Source organism: Panthera leo, chromosome B2, assembly GCF_018350215.1.
Source record: "Panthera leo isolate Ple1 chromosome B2, P.leo_Ple1_pat1.1, whole genome shotgun sequence".
NCBI classification, from domain to species: domain Eukaryota; kingdom Metazoa; phylum Chordata; class Mammalia; order Carnivora; family Felidae; genus Panthera; species Panthera leo.
The window spans coordinates 129,366,854-129,389,945 of record NC_056683.1 but is presented as its reverse complement, the minus strand read 5'-3'; the positions used below and the strand labels follow the sequence as shown (position 1 = coordinate 129,389,945).

General features: G+C 42.5%; 1 protein-coding gene across 3 annotated transcripts in view; it reads right to left on the bottom strand.

Annotated features, from left to right (window-relative positions):
• UTRN (utrophin) overlaps positions 1-23,092 on the bottom strand; it is a 582,930-nt gene that overhangs the window by 503,832 nt on the left and 56,006 nt on the right. For 2 of the 3 annotated variants that reach the window (XM_042940000.1, XM_042940001.1), the window contains exon 3: positions 5,465-5,635. In XM_042940000.1, the coding sequence (XP_042795934.1) occupies positions 5,465-5,543 (79 nt within the window). In that variant the 5' untranslated portion in view covers positions 5,544-5,635. Of the gene's footprint in view, positions 1-5,464; positions 5,636-11,861; positions 12,353-23,092 lie in introns of those variants that run through there. The other variant, XM_042939999.1, reaches the window with a different exon arrangement.

Genomic DNA, 23,092 nt, shown 5'->3' with positions numbered 1-23,092 from the left:
TCTCTGCTCTTTGGAAAAAGTTTTTTGTTACATAATTAAATGTTAAAATTACTGAACTGGACAGAAATCATAATAACTACCCAGCCACAACCCCCCCATCAAAAGAAAAGTTCATTTGAAAATATTCATCTATGAAATATTAGTCTTCTGCTTTACACTTTGAGCTCAATGGCTATGATAGAAATGATTTTTTTTTTTAAAGAAACTGAGTTCTCAAAATCAATGTGAGATTATACCACCCCAAACCTTAATCATTGCTGCCACATGAGCACACACAAAAAAATTCCCCCTATTAACCAGACCAGGAGTACAAGCTCCTGGATAAGACCCACAGTATTTAAGTAAACCTCAGGTATGCGGTTGTTCAAAGGCCCCAGTGCAAAGGCTACGCGAAAGCTGAAAAAGACCTGCCTCCTGTAGTTGACAGGTGTAAATCCAAGGGCAGAGGAAGCAAAAGTGAAAGGGCTAGAGTTGGCTTAGTTTTCTCAGTCCAAGAGCCATCATTTCAAGAGTAAATATATATTAAAAACTCACAATGACTCACATTTCAAATCCTGAATTGAGTATATTTATTATTAAACAGTTAAGGCATACAAAAAAATAGAAATAGTAATATAGTAACTACCTCTGCCTCCATACACAGCTTAAGGGAAAACAGTCTAGCCCCTACATCTGAAACCACCTGAGTATCCTTTCACAATTAAATTTTAACTAATATTTACAACTGCTGCAATAATCTTGCGTGTTCGCTTGTTCCCAGAAAATCATCCTATCAGCCTCTGGTTCAAACTTCTGGCCTCAAGTAAGGTTCAATAAAATTGAGTTTTCCATTCTGTCATATAATTAATGCACCTCCATCGCTTAGAACATTCTCAGCAATTCATGTTTTCCATTTGGGAATGGGTCACCTACAGAGCTTCCACCACCACAGTAACAGATCATGAGAATCACATTAATACAGAAGGCTCTTCTAGAACTGCACTCCTTCAACGTAATGAGGCGACAACATGGAGAATATTTTTATACGCATTACAAGAATAGCTGCACTCCTCAGTCAGAGTTGAATTTCCATCAGGGTTACCGTCCCTCACCACAAATCCCCAGGGCTCATGGAAAAAAACAAACCTGTTCAAAGAGCCCGCTCCAAAGCATAGGTATTCCAGCCAAGTAAAGCTTCGGTGGGGGGAGGAAAAGAATAATTTTTCATAGTCCTTCAAGCTATTTAGAAAAATCCCCTCACAGATATTTCTTTAAATGAAAGAGAAAAGGAGATCAAGGACTCCCTAAATGCAACATAACCAGTGTCCTTCCTAAAGAAAGGCCACTGAAAGAGAAACAAATAAGGTAATCTTCCTCATAATTTTCATAAAACTGAATCTTGTTAAGCAAGTTTACTTTATTGCAAACACAGCATATTTCTAGGAGGCTTGCTATAAATGTAACCAGGTATAATATTCCTTATTAAATAATTCATTTTATTTTTATTTCACTGGCCTCTCTCTTTTCTTCCCTTCCCCTTCCCCCACCTCTACCAACTCTTTCAATCCTAGAGATATCCATCTGGGCATCAGACCAGGACTTAAACTGTGCCAAATCGCAGTGCATCTGAAATCCACTACCTTTTTTTTACCAGCCAGTGAAAAGCCTTGAGCAACAGTCAAAGGAAAAAAGAAAAGGGAATTCACGTCACAAACAAATTATCAATTTCTCTGCCTTCTACCCAAAGGACTGCCTGTCCTCTGGCATTTTCCCCTTTGCTAACCCTTAAGAATAAATGACAGAGACTAGAAGCGAGAAAGACCGGGACAAGTCTGGGAGCAGCAGGCTGTATCTCCTACAACTGGCCCTCCCTTGGCAGGGCTATGGTGCCAGAGAGCCTGGAGAAGCTTATCTCATAGCCCAGGGTCTATGAATAGGAGGGAAGAGACAGAGGGATGTATAAACCGAATTAATACTGTGCAAAATTAATAAGCAGTAAGTTCAGGGACAAATGAAGAATCATCCAGCAGCAGTGAAATAAACTACCTTGTAAATTAGGAGACTCGGCAATATGCAGAGGTCAAACGCAGAGTTTCTGGAGTCAGAGCAACTGCATTCTAATCCCAGCTCTGGCACTTTCCAGCTCTGTAGCCTTTCTCATTGAATAAACATTCATTGCTCACCTACTAAGAGCTGGGCCCTAGGCTTGATGCCAGGGATGTACTGGTCCCTGCTCTTGTAGAATTAAATTCTAGTGGGGAGGACATTAACAAACACACAAAACAAGAAAAATGCCAAATAGCAATATGAACATATAGGAGACTGGGGCACCTGGGTGGCTCAGTGGGTTGAGTGTCCGACTGTTGATTTTGGCTCAAGTCATGATCCCAGGGTTCTGGGATTGAGCCCCACGTCGGGCTCCATGCTGAGTGTGGAACCTGGTTAAGATATTCTCTCCCTCTCTCTCTCTCCCTCTACCCCTATCCTTGCTCCCCACTTGCTTGTTCTCTCTAAAATTAAAAAAATTTTTTCTGAAATAATTCTAGTAACTTAAATGCACAAATATTTCTATTATGCCAGGCTTTCACGCTGCCTAAACCCAAGGATTCAGGGAAGAAAGAGAAGAATCTTCATAAACCCAGATTTAAGTGATCAATATACTCTCAATAGCAATTTTTTCCCCACCCAATCTCTACCCCTCCCCCAAATCCAGTCCCCCCAAAAGGAAGAAATATAGAGGAACAGATTAGTATTAAAATTTTCCTGTAAGAAAATTCACTATATTTTATTTCCCAAAAAAATAAAATTCCCATGGAGAAAAATATGTATCTTAAATGTGTACCTCTGTTAATTTACAAATTATTTTCAGTACATAGTTTTGCATTTTCCTTTAAAATACTGAAAAGGTCAAAAATTCAGGATAGAACACATCCAAGGAAGATCTTTAAAAATATGCATTATATGTAGATGATTCCTTTGACATAAAATGAACTAAAAATCCCTTTTCAATACATAAATTTTAGAGTACTATGAGACCTGACCACCGTATACTAATATTTACCTTAAAAGAATCAAAAAAGTGCCTTCCAGAAAGCAAGATTGGGACTAATACAGGCCCATTCAAATCCAAATTTATCTACGGACTTTTGCAACATAATCCAGCCAAAAGAATGTGATTCATATCTCAGCTATGCAACAGCTAACTTTTCAATGTGTTGTGAAGTAGGTGCCACCAAAGTAACAGTCATAGCTGTGGCATTAAAACACTCTAAGCAATTTGAGAGTCTTTAAAAATGTAAGAACTACATAATACAGACTCATTAAAGAACTTTAGAAAATACAGATGAGCAAAAAAGAGAAAAATGATAATGCCACAGTACCAAGATGAACATACGCTCTGCTAAATCTTCTTGAAATAAGTATTTCCCACATATAGGACTTCATATTACACTTTTTACTTAACAATACCATGAATGTATTTTATACACATCCATAACATTTTTGTAAATGTACAACGTTCTACTTTATGTATATACCCTATTTTAATTAGCTCCACTGAGATTCTACATGATCTGTTCCGATGCCCTACACTAAAGGAACAAAGCAGGTTAACCACTTATTTCCTAAAGTTATTGGCCCATGACATTGGTTTTTGAAGTATACATCAGAACTCGTACTCCTTCACAAATACTTTGGGAAATTATGACTTAACCAATCCTCAGTACTGAGTTTTTATGGTGTGTCCAATGTTTTTCTATTATAAAAATGCTATGATCAAATTCTTGCTTGTACATGTCTGTGTATTCCCTCGGGAAAAACTCTAAAAATAGAGTTACTGAGCCAATGGTATGTATATGGTAAAAACATGAGAATTTCTGCCCAACTGTCCCCCAATTATGTAAGAAAACTGGCAGTCTTTTTAAATGATAATATTTAATTTAAAGAAGAGTTTAGAAGTTATGTGTATTCATCAGATATACTCAATATTTTTAAACTTATATAATTACTTTTCTATGGACATGGCTAGTTATCAATATCAAAGGTCTTACTGTAATGGACATTGACTCAGAAAACTATCCAAGAATATGCCTCCTCGCAACTTATAGACCATGACAAACATGGATATGTTAAGTTGTGTCTTTTCTTTTCCTTTGTTACATTTACATATTTCTGGATTTACATTCTGTGCTCTTAAGAAGATATTCATAATCTCTTTTATCTACATAGTACTTCACACTACGAAAACACTTAAACAAAAAGAAATTTAGAGAAATAAAACATCCTAAGAGTGTACTTTAACACAGGATATTAAGCTGTACCTCCAAGAGATCCTTAAAGTTACACAACAGTAGCTACATATTTAGAGCCAAGACTATAACAACCACAACCTTTACCAATTAACCGACACCAATATCATGGAGGGAAATATGTATCTTAAATGTGTGTCTCTATTAATTTACAGATTATTTTCAGTACGTATTTTTGCAATTTCAAATAATTAAGAAACAGGATCCTAACATAGTATAAAGATGGTTCACACAGCAAAAACAGGGATTAGGTTCCTTTTTTTGTTTTTCAAGTTACACTGGAAGTAATTTTATACCTCAAAGTAACTCTCAAAGTTACTTAAGTATAGTGTTCACACCCAGGGTGGAGTTCTGTGTAATTTTCAAAAGTCAGAAAGTCCCTGTCTACTCAAAAATATCTCCCCTTAGAGCCCGTCTCAGAATCATATTTGAAGATTTTTAAAAATGCAGAAATTTTTTATTCAACAGGTCTGGAGGGGAGCCAGTGCATCTGCATTTTTTAAAGCCTCCCCAGTTGTTCATTTGTACAGCCAGAGTCAAAAATCACTCAATTATATATATATAAAAACGAGGAAGAGAGTGGTACCCTTCAGTCCCCAATCTAAATGTCACATGAAAACCATCAATCTGACTTAGGTTACCCATGTGAAAAGTGTACCTTCAGAAGACTCATTAAAAGTTTCAAAAAGGAAAGCAAAGGTAGATATCTGTTGGCCTGACCCTGGCCACCAAAAAGACATGGTGATGTAAGGATATACAGTAATGGAAGCAAGACTCAGGAAGAACCACCTTACCAGAAACTGTGCTACTTTGTACTTTAAGCACGTAATCCATTCAACTTCATAAAACTTCGAACAACAAGAAAAAACTGCTCAGCTGTGTGTCTGGGTGGAAAGTGGTGGTCTCATCAAGAAAAAGCATTCAACTACAGGAGGCAGAAGGCATTTCACCAAACAGTGCCCATAAGCATACAATAAGACCAAAATGAGTTGGCAATTAAGACAGGACACTCAGAGACCCATTCATTACTTTTTACAATAGTCACTTATCAGAACTGTGTTGCTCAAAAGAAGTTTGTCTCACAAGAACAATGCAAAAACAAGCCAAAAAAAAGCCCATGTCTTCTAAAGTAATTTATTCATAATAATCCATCATTTTCTTAAGCTTCCGTTACCTACCAGATCTGGACTTAATGATGTCACTGAATTCATTCTGCCCATCATCAGGCCTGGCCTCATGTTCTCCATACTTGGCCATCTTTGCAGAGTTTCAATTTAATCCAAAGACTGTATTAAATCCTCTTTTTAAGACTTCCAGCTTTCTATAATGGTCCAGCTCGACATCAATACCTAAAGAGAAAAGGGAATGTGCTGACTTGGGGAAAAAAATGTATATATATACATTTATATATACATATATATATTTTTATATACATAGTCATATACAACTGTATATACTAACCATTCATTCAGCTAATATTTATTCAGCAACTTCTATGTGCAAGGCACTGATGTGGGCAATGGGGATATAACTAAAAAAGAGACCCAGCCTCTGCCATTTTGAAGTTTATGGACACTAAGCTGTTAATTATATAATGAATTATTTCATTCTAATACTGACATGTTGCAAAAGTACAGATGAGAACTATAAAGTAATATGAGCATACAGCAGAGGAATCTGACCTGCCCTGGGCAATTAGAGAAAGTTTTCTTGAAGTGAGATTTGAGCCAAGCCTTCAAGGAGGAGGAGAATTTCATTAGCAAAAAAAAAAAAAAAAAAGAGGAGGGAAGAGGAAAAGAAAAGAGCCTTCCATGTGAAGTGGTAGGAAGAATCATGGAGAATTCAAGAAGCCAAGCCAGTGTCTTTGGAAAGCAAACAGCCAAGAGGAGAGAGATCTAGTGAACTAGGTAAAGTAGGGAGACAGGACCAGGGACAGGGCCTTGGAGACAAGGTGAAGGTTTTGATCTTTCTCTAGACCGGAAGGGGGATCCAACAGATGGCTTCAAGCTGGGAAGTGACATGATCAGATTTGCCTTCTGAAAAGATCATTTTGGTTTGTAGCTGGACCTCCAAGCTGGACCAGAATGATGGGTGAGGAGCCATGAAGACAACAGCAGGATACAGCAATTGTACATTAAAAAACCTAGAACATGGGCACATAGGTGTTGAATGAAAATTTCTTTCAATTAGTCTGTATATCTGAAATTTTTCCATGATAGAATTTTGAGGAAAAAAATTCCTAACTTCAACCAAGTCATCAAACTTCACATGACCGATAATGGGGCACCGTGTGATACAATGGAAAATATACCACATCATCTATATAATATCCTTGCCAAAATGTTTAACATGAAACTTATCTTGAAGAGACAAATCTAAACTGTGGATAGTCTTTAATATAAATTATCTAGGGGCACCTGGGTGGCTCAGTCAGTTAAACACCCGACTTCACGATCTCATGGTTCATGAGTTCAAGCCCCACATTGGGCTCTGTGCTGACAGCTCAGAGCCTGGAGCCTGCTTCACATTCTGTATCTCCCTCTCCCTCTGACCTTCCCTCTCCCTCTCCCTCTCTCTCTCTCTTTCTCAAAAATAAGCATTTAAAAACTTTTAAAATAAATTATCTAGACTGCTCACAATTACCAATGTTTTGAAATATAAAAACACCTGAGGGAGGGAGAACTGTGCAGGTTAAAGAAGACCAAAGAAACATGGCGACCAAGTGTAGTCCTTGACTGGATTCAGAATTTAAAAAATAAACATTTTGGGGATGATGTGAGAAATATGAACTGGGGCTATATATCAGACAATATTATTGAATCAATAGTAAAATTCTTTAATATTGGTTAATGGTTTTATCATTATGCAAGTGAATATCTCTGATTATAGGAGACACCTGATGAAACATTTACCAATGAAATGTGATAACTTCAACTTAAGTTCAAACAAGACAGCATATACCTGTCTATCTATCCATGTACAGTTATCTATCTATACACATACATACAGAGAGAGAGAGGGAGAAAGAGAGAGAGAGAAAGCAAATGTTGTAAAATGATAAGTGGAGAGGTGCCTAGATGACTCAGTTGGTTAAGCATTGACTCGATTTTGGCTCAGGTCATGATCTCAGGGTTCTGAGCGTAGAGCCTACTTAAGATATTCTCTCTCTTTCTCCCTCTCCCTCTGCCCCCCTTCACTCTCTCTCTCTCAAAAAAAAAAAAAAAAAAAAGGAAAATGGTAAGTGGGGACTGTAGAGAAAGAGCATATGGATGTTTACTCTTCTGTCTAGTATAATATTACAGGCAGGAAATGACTGGTCCAAACAAGGGTACCAGGAAAGAAACAGGTAGATATATGGGGTATTTAGATATCAAATACAGAAGATCAGTAGCATTTGGGAAGTGACTGGATACGAGAGGTGCAGAATACTAAGGTGCAAAATGACTGCCCAGTTTTGGTTTGGACAACTGAGCAGAGAGTGAGTCATTCGCGGAGCCGGGAAGCAGATAGGCCACTGGCGGAAGAAATAATGAATGCGGTTTGGACTTGCTGAGTTTGAGGTCCCTCTAAGTTACATAAGTGGAGATAGCAAAAAGGCAGTTGGACATATAGGTCTGATCTCAAAAATGGTCTGAATTCAACATAAATCTGGATAGTTATACGTCAGATCCACTGACACAGATTTTGTTCTAGAAGATACGTCATATGAATTCTGCTGAGTATAGCTATCACTCAGTAAAATAATTTTAGTCTTTAGTAATTAATTAGAATCATCTTCAGAATTTAAAGAATTAAGGATTCTACTTGGCAGCACCACCTTTTCTTTAAGAATGTCAGTAATTAGGTGCCTCTGAGTGGCTCAGTCGATTAAGCTTCTGACTCTTGACTTCAACTCAGGTCATGATCTCACAGGTTCGTGAGTTCAAGTCCCACATCAGGCTCTGCCCTGACAGTGCAGAGCCTGCTCAAGATTCTCTCTCTCTTCTCTCTCTGCTCCTCCTGCACTATCTGTCTCTCTTTGTATCTCTCTCAAAATAAATAATTTTTTTTTAAATGTCAATAATTAGAGGGGTGCCTGCTTGGTCAGCTGAGTGACTGACTCTTGATTTGGGCTCAGGTCATGATCCCAGAGTCATGGGACTGAGCCCAGTGTCTTAAGATTCTCTCTCTCTCTCTCTCTCAATCTCTCTCTCTCTCCCCCAGTCCTGCTCTCTCTCTCCTTCTCTAAATTAATTAATGAATTAATTAATTTTTAAAAGACTGTCAATAATTAGAGCTCTGTGTTGACCTGATTCTTCCTGGAACACAACGTCCCTACAATCCAGACAGAATCAGAATTCAATTTTAAGTTCAGCAACTTGGCTCTATCCTAACAGCCCCTTAAGTGGATCCCAAATGCCAATTAAATAATTAACTGTTTAACTGGGAATATAACAGTCAACACATCCAAACATTAATCTGCAAATAATGGGCATTAATTCATTTATTACAACAGATATCAGAACAAGAGTTTACTGCTAGCTAGGATTAGCCAACCCAATCATTTAAGTCAAGGACACACCATATGGTATTATTATTTTATAATATGTTTTATTTTGCATACTTCTGTAATATCTAGTATGTTATATATTATAATGTTTAATTATATGTAACATTCAAGGAAATACCATACTATCTTATAACATAAATATATGTAAAAAATAATTACTGTATATTTTTCCTAACCAGTCAGGAAAAGAATGTGTTCTAATAATAAAGAGGTCAAAATTACCAGAGAAAAATGTTTTAAGTGTTTAAAAGTTCGAGACAGAAGACAACTGGTGGACTGCTAAAGCTTCAGGAACAATTTTTTCTCCTATAGAGAGGACCATGTAGATTGGACCATCAGTCTGCCAAATTTTGAGTTAAAAAAAAATTTTTTTTTATATTGGTCTACCACTGTTAAGACTTTAGGGATTATTATATGACTAAGTTCGTTTTGGGGGTTACATACCTATAAAAGATTTGCTGAATTCTTAAGTGTATTTTATTATATTCAAGAACTTGAAGCTTTGTTTAGAAGAATGCTTATAAAATTTTATTATGGGAAATCAGGTTTGTCTAACAAAAATTCTCTTTACTGAAAAGCAAGTAACTATTGCTTTGAGAGACTGTTCTAACGTTCTCTTTCATAACTGGTCTTAGCCAATGGTTTTCACTTCCACACTTGCCAAAGACCTCTCCCAATATCTCTTTACCCTAATTTTTTATTTTGCCACCCTAAGATCATTTCTCAAATCTTCTCTTCCTGATAAGCAAAATCCCTTATATGCTACAAAGATACAGCACAAAGAGGATCAGAGGACAAGGAAAGAATGGGAAGGAGAGAGAATCACAGAAGGCCATTTGAACAGTGAGAGCCACTGACTGCCACTTGTTGGCAGGAAAGGGCAGGGGACTCCGAGCTGAGTACTATCCCGCGAAAAGATACCTCCTTCTAAATCACCAAATGCTGCAGCAACTTGTAAGTGGTTGTCAGGAGACAGAGTACAAGTCTGGTCCCTAGCACTGTGCCTCAGTGTGCACTGTCCTCTTCCACAGCACAGGATGGAAGAGAGGCCATGCCACCTTCCACACAAAGCTGGGTGAGACCCTGAGAATGAATTAATGGGATACTGCCTCAGAAGCTGTAAGCCCTATACAATTGTAATTTACTGTTACCACTGCTTTGGGTCTCTGTTGCCTCCTAATTATGTTTTGCAAAGTTTAGTCGGACCTTTCTCACTGAAACCAACGCACTCAACTCAACCTTCCGCAACTCTTTATTCAGAACGTGTCTGGCTGGTCATAGGGGACAGAAGCCCTGAGTGTGTGGCAATAAACGTGGGAGTGGGGGTGGCCTTGCAGATAAAGCTAATGTTTTAATTTTAAAACAATTTGGCAATTAGACCACGTAAGAATACAAAATACATTCAACAATTAGCAATTATGACGGAAATGCGGTATAGGTCCTTGGGCAGAAAGCGTCCACGCTTTTTTACACCAGAAACCCAAACCCTGGAACGCTAGAGATAGTGGAAAGGGAAGCGAAGAGGCCAAGAATTTGCCGCTCTGCTTGAAACACAGTACCAAAAAACCGCCCAGTGCCAAAAACTGCCATTCATTCTCGGAAACGCTCCAAGGGAAGGTGATTAATCCTGTTTACAGGAGCAATAAATTTGAGGTAAACACCCAAAGGAAAGTTAAAGAGCTGTCTCACTGGTCCCACAAACTCGGATGGAGGGAGCGGAGAATGACCCCGCGGAAACCTTGGCCCTGGCCGCCGGGTACTGTGGTAGCCGACGCACCCACGAGTTTCGCATTCCTCCAGCTCTCCCCTGACCCGCAGCGCTCCCCGCAGGCTGCGGTCCCCACGGCCACCAGCAACAGCCGGGAGGGGCCAACCGCACTTCCTGAGGCCCGTGCAAGTTACAATCGAGTGGATGCGGCTACTGCCGCGGGTCCCGGAGCCCGCGAGCCCCGGCCCCTGCCCGGACACAGGGAATCGAGGCTCCCCCAACTCGGCGCATTCCAGCCGCAGCAAGCGGTGCCCTGACCCTCCCGGGCGCGGCATGGGGAACTGACCTGCGGCCCTGGTGACCCAGGTGACCTGGAGGCTAGGAAAGGAGACTCTCTCCGGGACAGCCCAGAAAGCGGAGCTGATCGCCCCAAGTTAGACCTGGAGCTCCCCAGTTCAACGTAAAACAAAGTGCGAGTCCCCAGGCTCTAGGAGATCGGGCACGTTTTCTCCTTCCCTTGAAACAGTCCCTTTCGTAATCCCGGGCTTGGGGCAAAAGAATTCTCTTGTAACCGCGTGCCTTCTAAAAGTCGCACAGCCTAAAATTAGTGCTTTGTTGGCTTTAGAAGTGGCCTTGGACCACCAGAGCCTCGGACCCAGAGCCAAAAGGGGACACGAGTTGCCTTACCTGAGGCAGCAAGTGATGCCAAGAGTAAGGGAAGGTAGAAGAGGCTACCTCGGGGACACACACCAACTGCACGTCCCCCCGCCCCGTCCCCTCCCCGGAACCCCACCCTCGGGAGCAGCAACGGCTAGGAGATCCAGCACGTTTCCTGCCAGGCGGCCGGCGGCGAGCCGCTCCCCTACCCGCCCACCACACCGCCACCCACTTACCACTCGCTCCTCGGGGACACCTCGGGGCCCCGCCTTCCCGGGGCCGGGGCGTGTGTCACTGGCCATCCTAGGAGGCCACGTCCCCTCTCGGAGGTCACAGCGCGAGGCACGGGTACTCGACCCTCCCAGCCGGCGGGGGGAGGAGGGCTGGGGGAGCCGCACCCGTCGGAGGAGTCTGGGTCACTCCCCACCAGACGGATGGCGAGAACCTCCCCGCGGGAGCTCTCTCCGCGTTTCTGGCACCCTCCCTCTGCCGCCGGGGGGAGCCGAACTCGGGTTCCGAGGAAAGTGCACGAGAAAGTTGGTGACATCTCAAGACTCGGCCCCGAGAAGGAGATCGCGACGCACGGTGGAAGCCGCAGAAAGACCATCCTCCCGGCAGCCCACGCCCCACTTCCCGGGGCTGCGACACTGCACGGGCTTACCTGCTCCAGGACCCGCAGGCCCGCGCCGCCTGCCTGCCAGCCGCCGCCGCCGCCGCCGCGTCCCGAGCGGGCCGCGCTCCTCTGGGCGTGTTTGGGCCGTCAATGATCGCGGGGGAGTGTGCGAGCGTGAGTTCCGTGGAGCAACGTGCTTTAAAAAGGAAATGTGAAGGACCAGACAAATCCGAAAGAAAAAAAAAAAATTTTTTTTTTTTGACACCCGATTGAAAACGCCCCCAACTTGTGCAATCTTCCTGCCCGGTAGTTCCGCCAAAAACAAAAACAAAACAGTCCAAGCGCAAACCTGGAACCGGCGCGCCGGCACCAAGTTGGCCAAACACTAGAGAGTTTTCCGTCTGCAGAAACGACCCGGGAGAAAGGAGGCACCGCTCCCCGCGGTGCTCCAAGCGGCTTCGGGAGAAAGCCCGCGGCCGGCTGCGGCTGCCCGCTCCCCTCCTCCGAGGAAAGGCGACTCCACAACTTTGTGCGCGAGCGGCTCGCTCCGGCGGCTCCTCCTCCGCCTCCTCCCCCGCCGCCGCCGGCCTGCCCCTTTGTTGGAGAGCGGCGCAGGAGGCAGAAGAGGGAGGGGGCGCGCCGCCGTCCCCCCGGGAAACGGGCTCGCGGCCGGGCACCCCGGGGCCGGCCCTCCCCGGGAGGAGGCGGCCGAGCGCTCCCGCCCCCCCCGGCCCTCGGCCCTCGGCCGCCGGCCCCCGCCGCCGCAGGCCCAGCAACTTTGTTCCGAGAGAGCCGCCCCTCTCGGCTCCGGTTCGGCCCCGGCCCGGCCCAGGCGGCCACCGCGGGCTGGGCTCCGGGAACGTGGCGCCCCGGGTCACCTGACCGCGCGCCCCGTCAATCAGCTCCCGCCCCGCGCTCCCTCCCCGCCCGCAGCGGCCGGCCCGGCGCTCGGCTGGCCTGGGGCTGCGCGCCCCGCGCGGCTCCCCGAGCGGGCGGCGCGCCGGGAGCTAGGAATGGATGCCTGGCGCAGCACCATCCCCTTTATTCAGATTACCCGAACGTGTGAGTCACGCCCCCACCTCGGGCAAACCGGGTAGTTCTGGAGATCTTGTTCTCTTCCAGAGGTAAATCTCCATTTGCCCCCTCCACTCACCCCACCTCCGTTTGCTGACGTTGCTGATTTGTAGATCCTACTTCCAAGGGTGTGTTTATTTTAGCTTTCTTAGTGTCGCTTTTAGTGTGAAGAGAAACTTGAATTTCGTTTTATATTCGTTCATACCTACAAATAGTGCCTATACTGGCCTTATTTTTCTTATTTTCAAATATACACACACACCAAGATAGACCTCGAATAGCCTGTCTCAAGGTTGAGGCGTTGGTAAAGAAAATCTGGGGAAAAATCACCGTGTATTTCCTGTGCATTTCTCTTAGTTACATGTTTCACTCCTCATGTGTTCCTGTGATTCTTTTACATCGTCATCGTACTTGGGGAGGGGGAGGGGGAGGGGGAGAGGGAGGGGGGAGGACAGCAACCTAAGTTCCTAGTTGCAAAAAAAAGGAAAGGATGATTGATAACTGAGCAGCTCTGGCTTATTCCTGGTTTAATATTTGAAAGTTAATTTACGAGTTAGTAAAGATAAATCACTAGGGGATTTATTAAATGCTTTTTTTTTCCCCCCAGAAAGAATTCCCTAGTTTTTTATTAGCTACAAAGTGTTCCCTCATTCCTAAAGGGTGTTGGAGTGGTAGGAGGTAGTGGTAGATAGTGTTGTTTATAAGGTCTCTACCTTAGCTTCCTTGCTTTGGGGAGTTTTCTTCATATAATCCCACAACACATCCAGGTGATTAACTTCAAGTGGGTATAATTTATTCATTCACTTTTATTGGTTCATTCATTTAACAAATGTCAATTTATGGCCTGCCAGTTCCAAGGCCCTGTGAATGATGAGAAGAAAAATCAGATAGAGATCTTGCCTTAAAGAATGTCAAATCTAACAAGTGAGATAAGGCATGAAAACAAATAAGGATATGCAAGATCAGCGATGATAAGTGCCATAAGAAAAGGACAGATCAAGTGCTACTTGGGTCTGTCTGTATCAAAGTACAATGAGGTTTACTGATAATTCTACAGACTCTTAAAGCTGTTCATCATGCACTGTATCCTCTTGGTTGAGTTGATGGAAACTCAGATTCCTCCTTTAAAATAAAATTACATTGAAGCATTGAAGGAATTCGTTGCTTGAAAGTGAAAAGCACTTTGTAAATTGCAAAATGCTGGACAAATATTACTTTATCTAACTCAAAATTTTGAAAAACACACTTGCTTGGGGACCTAGAACCTCTGAGTTTCTTAACCACTGAGGGGATGTCTGGCTAAGCTTCCCCAAAGGCCATAAGGAAAGAGTCATAAGAGTACAGTCACCATCTGTACGGGAGTGACTCCACCCACACCTCCAGCTTCAGTGGCTGGTTACCTGGAACCTGCGTGGTATTTGTAGCCCTTCTCCCCTCACGGAGAGACTGATATTCTCTGTAGGCCATGGACAGAGACAAAATAAAGAACTTCCTGCTGTTGGGATGACCAAGAGGTCCCAAGCTGGTCCTGTTCCCTGTTTCCTTTGCAAGTGGAGAAACCACTCTTAGTGGAAGATTTTGACCACAGAAGGCCACGTTTCCATACAGCAGACAGTATGATCTTCCTTTGCAGCCTGAGAATCAAGTTGTAGGGGAAAGTGGAGACAGACTACCAGGAGGTGGGTAGCAGTTAATGCACCTGCATCCAACATTCCAGCTGTGGTCCATGCACTGGGGGCATTGGCTTGTGATGACAGAACTCAATGGGTTTTGTCTCCCCACCCAAAAGAGCAATGGAGAGCATTCAAAGAAAGTGATAGGAATGTGGCCCAGAGTCTACCATTAACTCGAACTCTGAATTGCCCCATTGTCACCACAGAACAGTGAAAATTCCAGAAAACTGAACTGATATCACTGGGACAAAGCCCTTGACATAGGAGAAAATATGAGTAGTATATATATAGATTCAGATATAGAAATATATCCATCTTTACATATATATAATATAAAGAGAGATGATTCTACATAGATACTCTTCATATGTAGGGAACTGCATCCTAATATAAGAGCCAAAAAGAAAATCTTCTTACTAAACTTTGTATACAATGAATATAGTATATGTAGCAAGAGTATATAAATGTGGTTTCTCTTTAAACTATAGACACATAGGGAAACACATAATATATAAAAAGCAGGGCACTCCTTCAGCTTTATCCTTGGTGTTGACTATAAATAAAGCCCTGCATGGAAGCATTTAAGAGAGGAACAAAGGTTAGGGAATTTAACTTTTCTTACCTTTTCCAGGTCAAGAAAGTGGTTTATATATATTAGATACCAGAATACTTGCTGAATGTTGTTGCTGTATTCTTCAGTCAAATATCCAGTATTTATTGAGCAAGTTGAAAATAGATATAAATAAAATTATTTGTGATACAATTAAGGAAACTAATAATAATGCATGAAACTTTTAGAGACAAATTAGAATGAAGGCAGAGTTTCTCACACTTTCATGAGCTCAAGAATCACGAGGGAGAATATTTTAAATTCAGATTGCCTACTAACTCCCAGAAATTCTGATTTGCTAGGTCTGGTGAGGCCCAGGAAGCTGCAATTTTAATAAACAATCCACGAAGGTAGATCAGGATGGTTGGGGAATCTTACTTTGAGCCACTGTTCCCTAAGGAGCTGGCCTCAAATAGGCCCCTTTGGATGACTGGAGGAGTCTAGAAATTGCCCTATAAGAAAAACATTGCCCACTGGATCGATCATAATTTCAAAATGCCCACAATTAGCTTTATCTCTGTGAGTTCAAGTGTTTTGTTCAGTTGTGGATCACCCTTGAGGTTGTCGAGGGTCATTAACACCTCGGGAGCATTCTGGAAAATTCAGCCTGCCCTGTGGTACAGAGCCTGGCAAACCCTGACCAAATGCTCTGCAGAAAAAGTCTGCTGGCAGGAGGGGAGGGAGGAGAGGACTGATGAAGGTAGGGGAGTTGAAATGCGGGTCCAAAGAAGCTAAGGACAAAATAAAAAGACCAAGCGGTTGAGGAGAAAAGAGTAATTAATTGATGGAACAAAAGGAGAGAATAAAGGAGGCCCCAAAAGAGAAGCAAGAGGCAAAGAGGGAGTAGAGGATAAAACCCAGACCCACCTCTTCACAGTGTGCTGCCCCTGAGAACCAGACAGCTCTCTGAGTTAAAGGAGTGTCCTATGTTGGGGTTATCAGACTTGTCACTTTTACTTGGTTTCATTTGCATTGCATAATTTGGCGATGTTGGTACTGGAAGGGATTTTACAGTTTCTCCTTCAACCCTCTTAGTCACGTGTGGCTCCAGAAACAAATGACAAAGATGTAAAACAGGCTAAGGGAGTGCATTTAGGTAACATAAAAATCTATTGGGGGGAAATGTCCAAATTACTAAGAAGTAAAGAGAGCATCCCTAGGTTATATAAATTCGAAGGAACAGGAGGAACAGAAGACAGAGTTGTTGAAAGCAATCAAAGCTGGATTTAAGTTGCCTGAGTGCTAACTATTAAATTGACAGTGATTTTGGCACAAAAACAGACACATAGACCAATGGAATAGAATAGAAACCCCATAACTAGACCCACAAACGTATGGCCAACTAATCTGTGACAAAGCAGGAAAGAACATCCAATGGAAAAAAGACAGTCTCTTTAACAAATGGTGCTGGGAGAACTGGACAGCAACATGCAGAAGGTTGAAACTAGACCACTTTCTCACACCATTCACAAAAATAAACTCAAAATGGATAAAGGACCTGAATGTGAGACAGGAAACCATCAAAACCCTAGAGGAGAAAGCAGGAAAAGACCTCTCTGACCTCAGCCGTAGCAATCTCTTACTCGACACATCCCCAAAGGCAAGGGAATTAAAAGCAAAAATGAATTACTGGGACCTTATGAAGATAAAAAGCTTCTGCACAGCAAAGGAAACAACCAACAAAACTAAAAGGCAACCAACGGAATGGGAAAAGATATTTGCAAATGACATATCGGACAAAGGGCTAGTATCCAAAATCTATAAAGAGCTCACCAAACTCCACACCCGAAAAACAAATAACCCAGTGAAGAAATGGGCAGAAAACATGAATAGACACTTCTCTAAAGAAGACATCCGGATGGCCAACAGGCACATGAAAAGATGGTCAACGTCACTCCTCATCAGGGAAATACAAATCCAAACCACACTCAGATATCACCTCACGCCAGTCAGAGTGGCCAAAATGAAGAAATCAGGAGACTATAGATGCTGGAGAGGATGTGGAGAAACGGGAACCCTCTTGCTCTGTTGGTGGGAATGCAAATTGGTGCAGCCACTCTGGAAAACAGTGTGGAGGTTCCTCAGAAAATTAAAAATAGACCTACCCTATGACCCAGCAGTAGCACTGCTAGGAATTTACCCAAGGGATACAGGAGTGCTGATGCATAGGGGCACTTGTACCCCAATGTTTATAGCAGCACTCTAAACAATAGCCAAATTATGGAAAGAGCCTAAATGTCCATCAACTGATGAATGGATAAAGAAATTGTGGTTTACATACACAATGGAGTACTACATGGCAATGAGAAAGAATGAAATATGGCCCTTTGTAGCAACGTGGATGGAACTGGAGAGTGTGATGCTAAGTGAAATAAGCCATACAGAGAAAGACAGATATCATATGTTTTCACTCTTATGTGGATCCTGAGAAACTTAACAGAAACCCATGGGGGAGGGGAAGGAAAAAAAAAAAAAAGAGGTTAGAGTGGGAGAGAACCAAAGCATAAGAGACTCTTAAAAACTGAGAACAAACTGAGGGTTGATGGGGGGTGGGAGGGAGGGGAGGGTGGATGATGGGTATTGAGGAGGGCACCTTTTGGGATGAGCATTGGGTGTTGTATGGAAACAAATTTGACAATAAATTTCATATATTGAAAAAATAAATAAACATTAAAAAACTTTAATAAATAAATAAATAAATAAATTGACAGTGATTAGCTGTATGAGCTTACGGAACTTACTTGATCTTTAGCTCTGTGTCTATGAAATAGAAAGAATGCCTCCCTCAAATGTTGGGAGAATCCAATGCTTGATATGAAGCATTCATCACAGTATCTGAGGTTTTTTACTATTATGTTCCTTCCTCTGTCTTAACTCAAGATGATTTGCTGCCATTTTGTGATTATCTTCATTTATCATTTTATTGAAAACTTTCTGGATGGAACCCCCATTATCTGCTGAGGGGCTGGGTGTGCCAATGACAATAAGCCACAGTGGTTGTCTTCAAAAAGCTACTGTCTAGTGCAGGAGACCAACACATAATAGACAATTATAAATTATTATGAGTACATCAGTACAGCCAAGATGTAACATGACCCAGAAGAGGGACATGTAACCCAATAGGAGGAGGACGGGGATAGAGGGTATCGAGAAGTGACACCTGAGTCAAGTCTTAACAAATGAATAGGAATCATAAAGGACATCTGTTGTCTTGCCTCTGCCCAGCATCTTTCCCCTCTTTTTAAAGGAACATTACCCCTTCCTTTGGGTAATTGTTCCAATCAAATTTTGTGGGGCTGCCAATCACATCTCCACCTAGCCTTGGGGGAGGCTCATGACTCCAGAACAGTCAACCATAGGCCTCAACCCCAGGCATAGTGATTAATCCAAGAGGGACAAAGGGAGATCTAGGCTAAACCCACACATGTCCTTTCAGAGGAATTTTCCAGAATAACACTGGAAAGGAAACTTCTCTTTTCTCTTTGGAATTAATAAACCGGAGTGACATAAAACTGAGACTACCCCCACAATCCCCCCCCATGCCCCTCTCCTCCCCCTTCTACTTGAGTTCTATACCTACAAAAGGAGAAAATGAAACCATCACACAAGGAGCTGAAAAATATGGAGAAAATCTTGAGGACACGGGAGTCCTTGGTTTTCATGCACGGAGGCAGTGCCCTCTTCATAATCCCCTTTTTTATGAATGTTGGCTTGCGTTGGAATTCTATGACTTGCAACTGCCCAAGCCAGTCTAATGTAAAAATCAACCAGGAAAAGAGGAGGCCTAAGTGAAAGCTTGAGGCTAAGAAAGAGCATAGGGTTTATGTGTGTGGTGCTAGGTTGCAAGAGGAACATTTCCTTTTGTTGAAGTCCTGCTTGAGCCCCCCAATTCCCTAGAGACCATGCTAGACATGCTGACCCAAATTCATCCACTGCCTTAGCCTGGTAAGGTAGGGATCACCATAGAGATTTCTAGGCCATTTTGATGTATTTCATCTGCCTAGATTATGCCCCACCCATAGTAGAATTGAAACATGTCCTAATTCATGACCTATTTGGTAATAGCCCTAAACTTCAGCCAGCTATGACTGCTTCTCTATCCAGGGCCAGTCTTCAGGCTCCTGGATACACCCTTAGGTCTACTAATAGATACAGCGTGTAGCATTGAGAATCCAGTCTGGGTTGTGCTTCTCCTGCTCCAATACAATTCTGCAGACAGGAAGTCTTGATTAGGTGAGGTCAGTGTTCCTGACGCCTCTCTGGAGGCCAAACATTCCATGGCCAGCTGACCGATTTGAAAGGGAGTGACTTTACAACCCAGACTGTCTCCAGAGCCCCTCCTTTCGCAGACTCCTCCCTCTGGGCAGCAGCCTCTCTGAACTGTGGAGACATGGCCAGCATGACTTTAACCTGAGCCTAAGTGATGATATTAACCAATGGGCCCTCCATTTTTTTTTGCATCTAGAAAAACACCCCTACTGTTTGCAAGTGGATGACAAACTCTTCTGTGTACTTACCCTGCTTTTAAAAGACATATTGCCACATAGTTTCCCCATCCAATGTTATGCGTGCCTGGAGGGCAGTGGCCTCCTTCCCCCAGAGAACTAGCAGGGGCTGCAGATGCACTGATGGGTGTCTCCTTGGTGATTATTAGGCATTTCTGGCCATGTGACCCTAAGGAAGAGCCCAAGGATCCAATCACTGTAACAGGGTAAAATATTGGGCAGTTTGGGGCACCCGGGTGGCTCAGTCAGTTAAGCAACAGACCGTTGATCTTGGCTCAGGGCACGATCTCACAGTTCATGAGTTCAAGCCCCCAGTCAGGCTCCGTGCTAATGATGTGGAGCCTGCTTGGGATGGTCTCTCCTTGTCTCTGCCCCTTGCCTGCTTGTGCTTGCTCTCTCTCTCTCTCTCTCTCTCTCTCTCTCAAAATAAATAAATAAGCTTAAAAAAAATATTTGGGCAGTTTATTGGTATTATGCAGAAAATTTTAAGTACCAGTTATTTTAATAAATGCAACTATTTTGTTTTACAAAGTTAGGGCAAACTGCTTCTCGGCATAGTTACAATCACCACAGATCTCAAACTAGTGGCTGCCTGCCACTGGAAAGAAATCATGTCACAACGTCAAGTGTACCCTTCTTCCAATAGGCATCTTCAATCATGTATCTGCTCTTTGCAAAGAAAAGCAAAGAAAAAAGGAGGTTTCATTTCTATAATCTACTTAGGTACACACTGTGCCCCTGCGTTGGCACAGCAGTTACCTCTATCCAGGAGGTGTCCCAGAAAATCTGAGGAACCTAAGGGGTCATCACTCAACTCAAGTGTGCAGCCAGAGCCTTCCTCAGAGGATCCCTTTTTTCATGTTTGTTTTGTTTTGTTTTTTGAGGTTTGAAACACAGGTTTTATGTATTTATTTATTTTTAGGTAATTTATTTTTTTAAATTTACATCCAAGTTAGTTAGCATATAGTGCAACAATGATTTCAGGAGATCCTTAATGTAGATCCTTGATGTAATGATTTCAGTAGATTCCTTAATGCCCCTTACCCATTTAGCCCATCCCCCCTCCCACAACCCCCTCCAGGAACCCTCTGTTTGTTCTCCATACTTAAGAGTCTTCAGAGGATACTTCTAAATTAAAATAAGGGCCAAATTCTTGTTTGCATTTGTGATCATCTTGGCATCATGAAGAGTTATTTTATTTGTTACAGTAATATGAGAAGAACACATTAAGGTATCTTCACCTTAATAGGTTGAAGATACATTCTTGCTAAATGATGGTCTTAGGATAACAAATCTTGCTATCTAAAAACAAGGCTTCCCTGTACTTATTTCAAACTCAGAGAGATGGGTAAATTTGTTTTTCATGCAACACATGGAAGCACATGGACAGTGGACTTAAAAGAACCCATGACACAGCAATGAGTGCCATATTTAAATTTAGAGTAGCAGTTTAGTTGCATTAAAGTAACATCTGTCACATTAAGTTTATGTTGTTAATTTGAATTAAATATGCGATTTTCTTGTATTAAGTTCATTTTTTGCTTTTGCTTATATAAATCCACAAGAGCTATAAGCATAAATAATCTATACTTACATTTGTACACATTTAAGTAATATTATAATTAATGTAAGTCAGTGCCTGAAGTCCATAGATTTTATTTTTCCTTGAACAGAGTTGGAACATTACTAAAGTTTGCAAAACATTAGCCATGTTAAGACTGATCAGGGGGCGCCTGGGTGGCTCAGTCGGTTAAGCGTCCGACTTCAGCTCAGGTCATGATCTCACAGTTCGTGGGTTCGAACCCCGCGTCAGGCTCTGTGCTGACAGCTCAGAGCCTGGATTTGGATTCTGTGTCTCCCTCTCTCTGTGTTCCTCCCCCGCTCATGCTCTGTCTCTCTCTCTCTCCTTCAAAAATAAATAAAAACATTAAAAAAAAATTTTTTTAAAGACTGATCAGTATGATCATAGATTTTTATAAAATATTATTAGAGGGGCGCCTGGGTGGCTCAGTCGGTTAAGCGGCCGACTTTGGCTCAGGTCACGATCTTGCAGTCCGTGAGTTCGAGCCCCGTGTCGGGCTCTGTGCTGACAGCTCGGAGCCTGGAGCCCGCTTCAGATTCTGTGTCTCCCTCTCTCTCTCTGCCCCTCCCCTGTTCATGCTCTGTCTCTCTCTGTCTCAAAAATAAATAAAACGTTAAAAAAAAATTAAAAAAAAAAAATATTATTAGAAACATCAAAACCGTAAGTCACTGTGTTTGTATAAAAGCTAAATACTTCAAATTCTATATAGTCAAAAACTCAATTGCAGTAACTTTCAGATACAGCTGGAGATTGAAAACATCATCTAATCTTGCTTCTTCCAAACCCCACTGAAATTAACCGAAGAGACATATTTTAAGACATAAGACCACAAGTTGAAAATGGCAGTGGCAACAACACTTTTGAAAGATACGCGTAGTCAAGTGGAAATTGACTTGCAGTCCTGAAAAGGCTTAACTCTAAGTCAGCAATGGGGACCGCTGAGAGTAAATCTAATTTCCTCTGAACTGTTGGCCCGAGGCCCAGGAACTGAAGGCACCAGGTACCCTGGAAGTGGAGGGTGATGGGGAGATGATAAAAAGGATTGGTTGTAAGAAGAGTTAGATCTCTCAAGTCACTGGCCTTCCTCACACAGCTGGGCAACTGCCTCTCCTCCTCCCCAGCAGAACATCAGAAATGTATTCTGTGGATCAGAGAAATCAGGGAATCTCTGGAAGGGGAAACCAAGTCAAGGGTAGGGAAACTGTCCCCAGAACCACGGGGAATGAATATGCATATTCAGAGCTGACATCCCCGGCCTCCCCTCCAGTATAACTTCCCAGAATAATGGCAGTAATGGCGGCTGGGGCGCCTGGGTGGCTCAGTTGGTTGAGAGTCTAACTTCAGCTCAGGTCATGATCTCATGCTTTGTGAGTTTGAGCCCCGCATCAGGCTCTGTGCTGACAGCTCAGAGCCTGGAGCCTGCTTCGGATTCTGTCTTCTTCTCTCTCTGCCCCTCCCCACTTGTGCTCTGTCTCTCTGTCTCTCAAAAATAAATAAATGTAAAAAAAAAAAATTTTTTTTTAACAAATAAATAAATAAATAAAAATAATGGCTGCTAAGCATTTATCCTCCACACAGGAGACTGGGAGCGCACTCTGTGGGAATCTAAACAGCCTAAGAAGAAACATTTAAAGGTAGACAGTAGAGGTTCTAAGACAAACAGCTGACCCACATCACCTGCATCACAGCTTTTTATTTAAACACCCTTAATTATGCATGCACAATTAAGGATCATTAGACATCTGAGGATATATGCCCTAGCACAAATGTTGGAATAAAATACATAAACAGAAATGGCAATTTGAAGGGAACAATGACTAGGCTGGCAGGGAAAA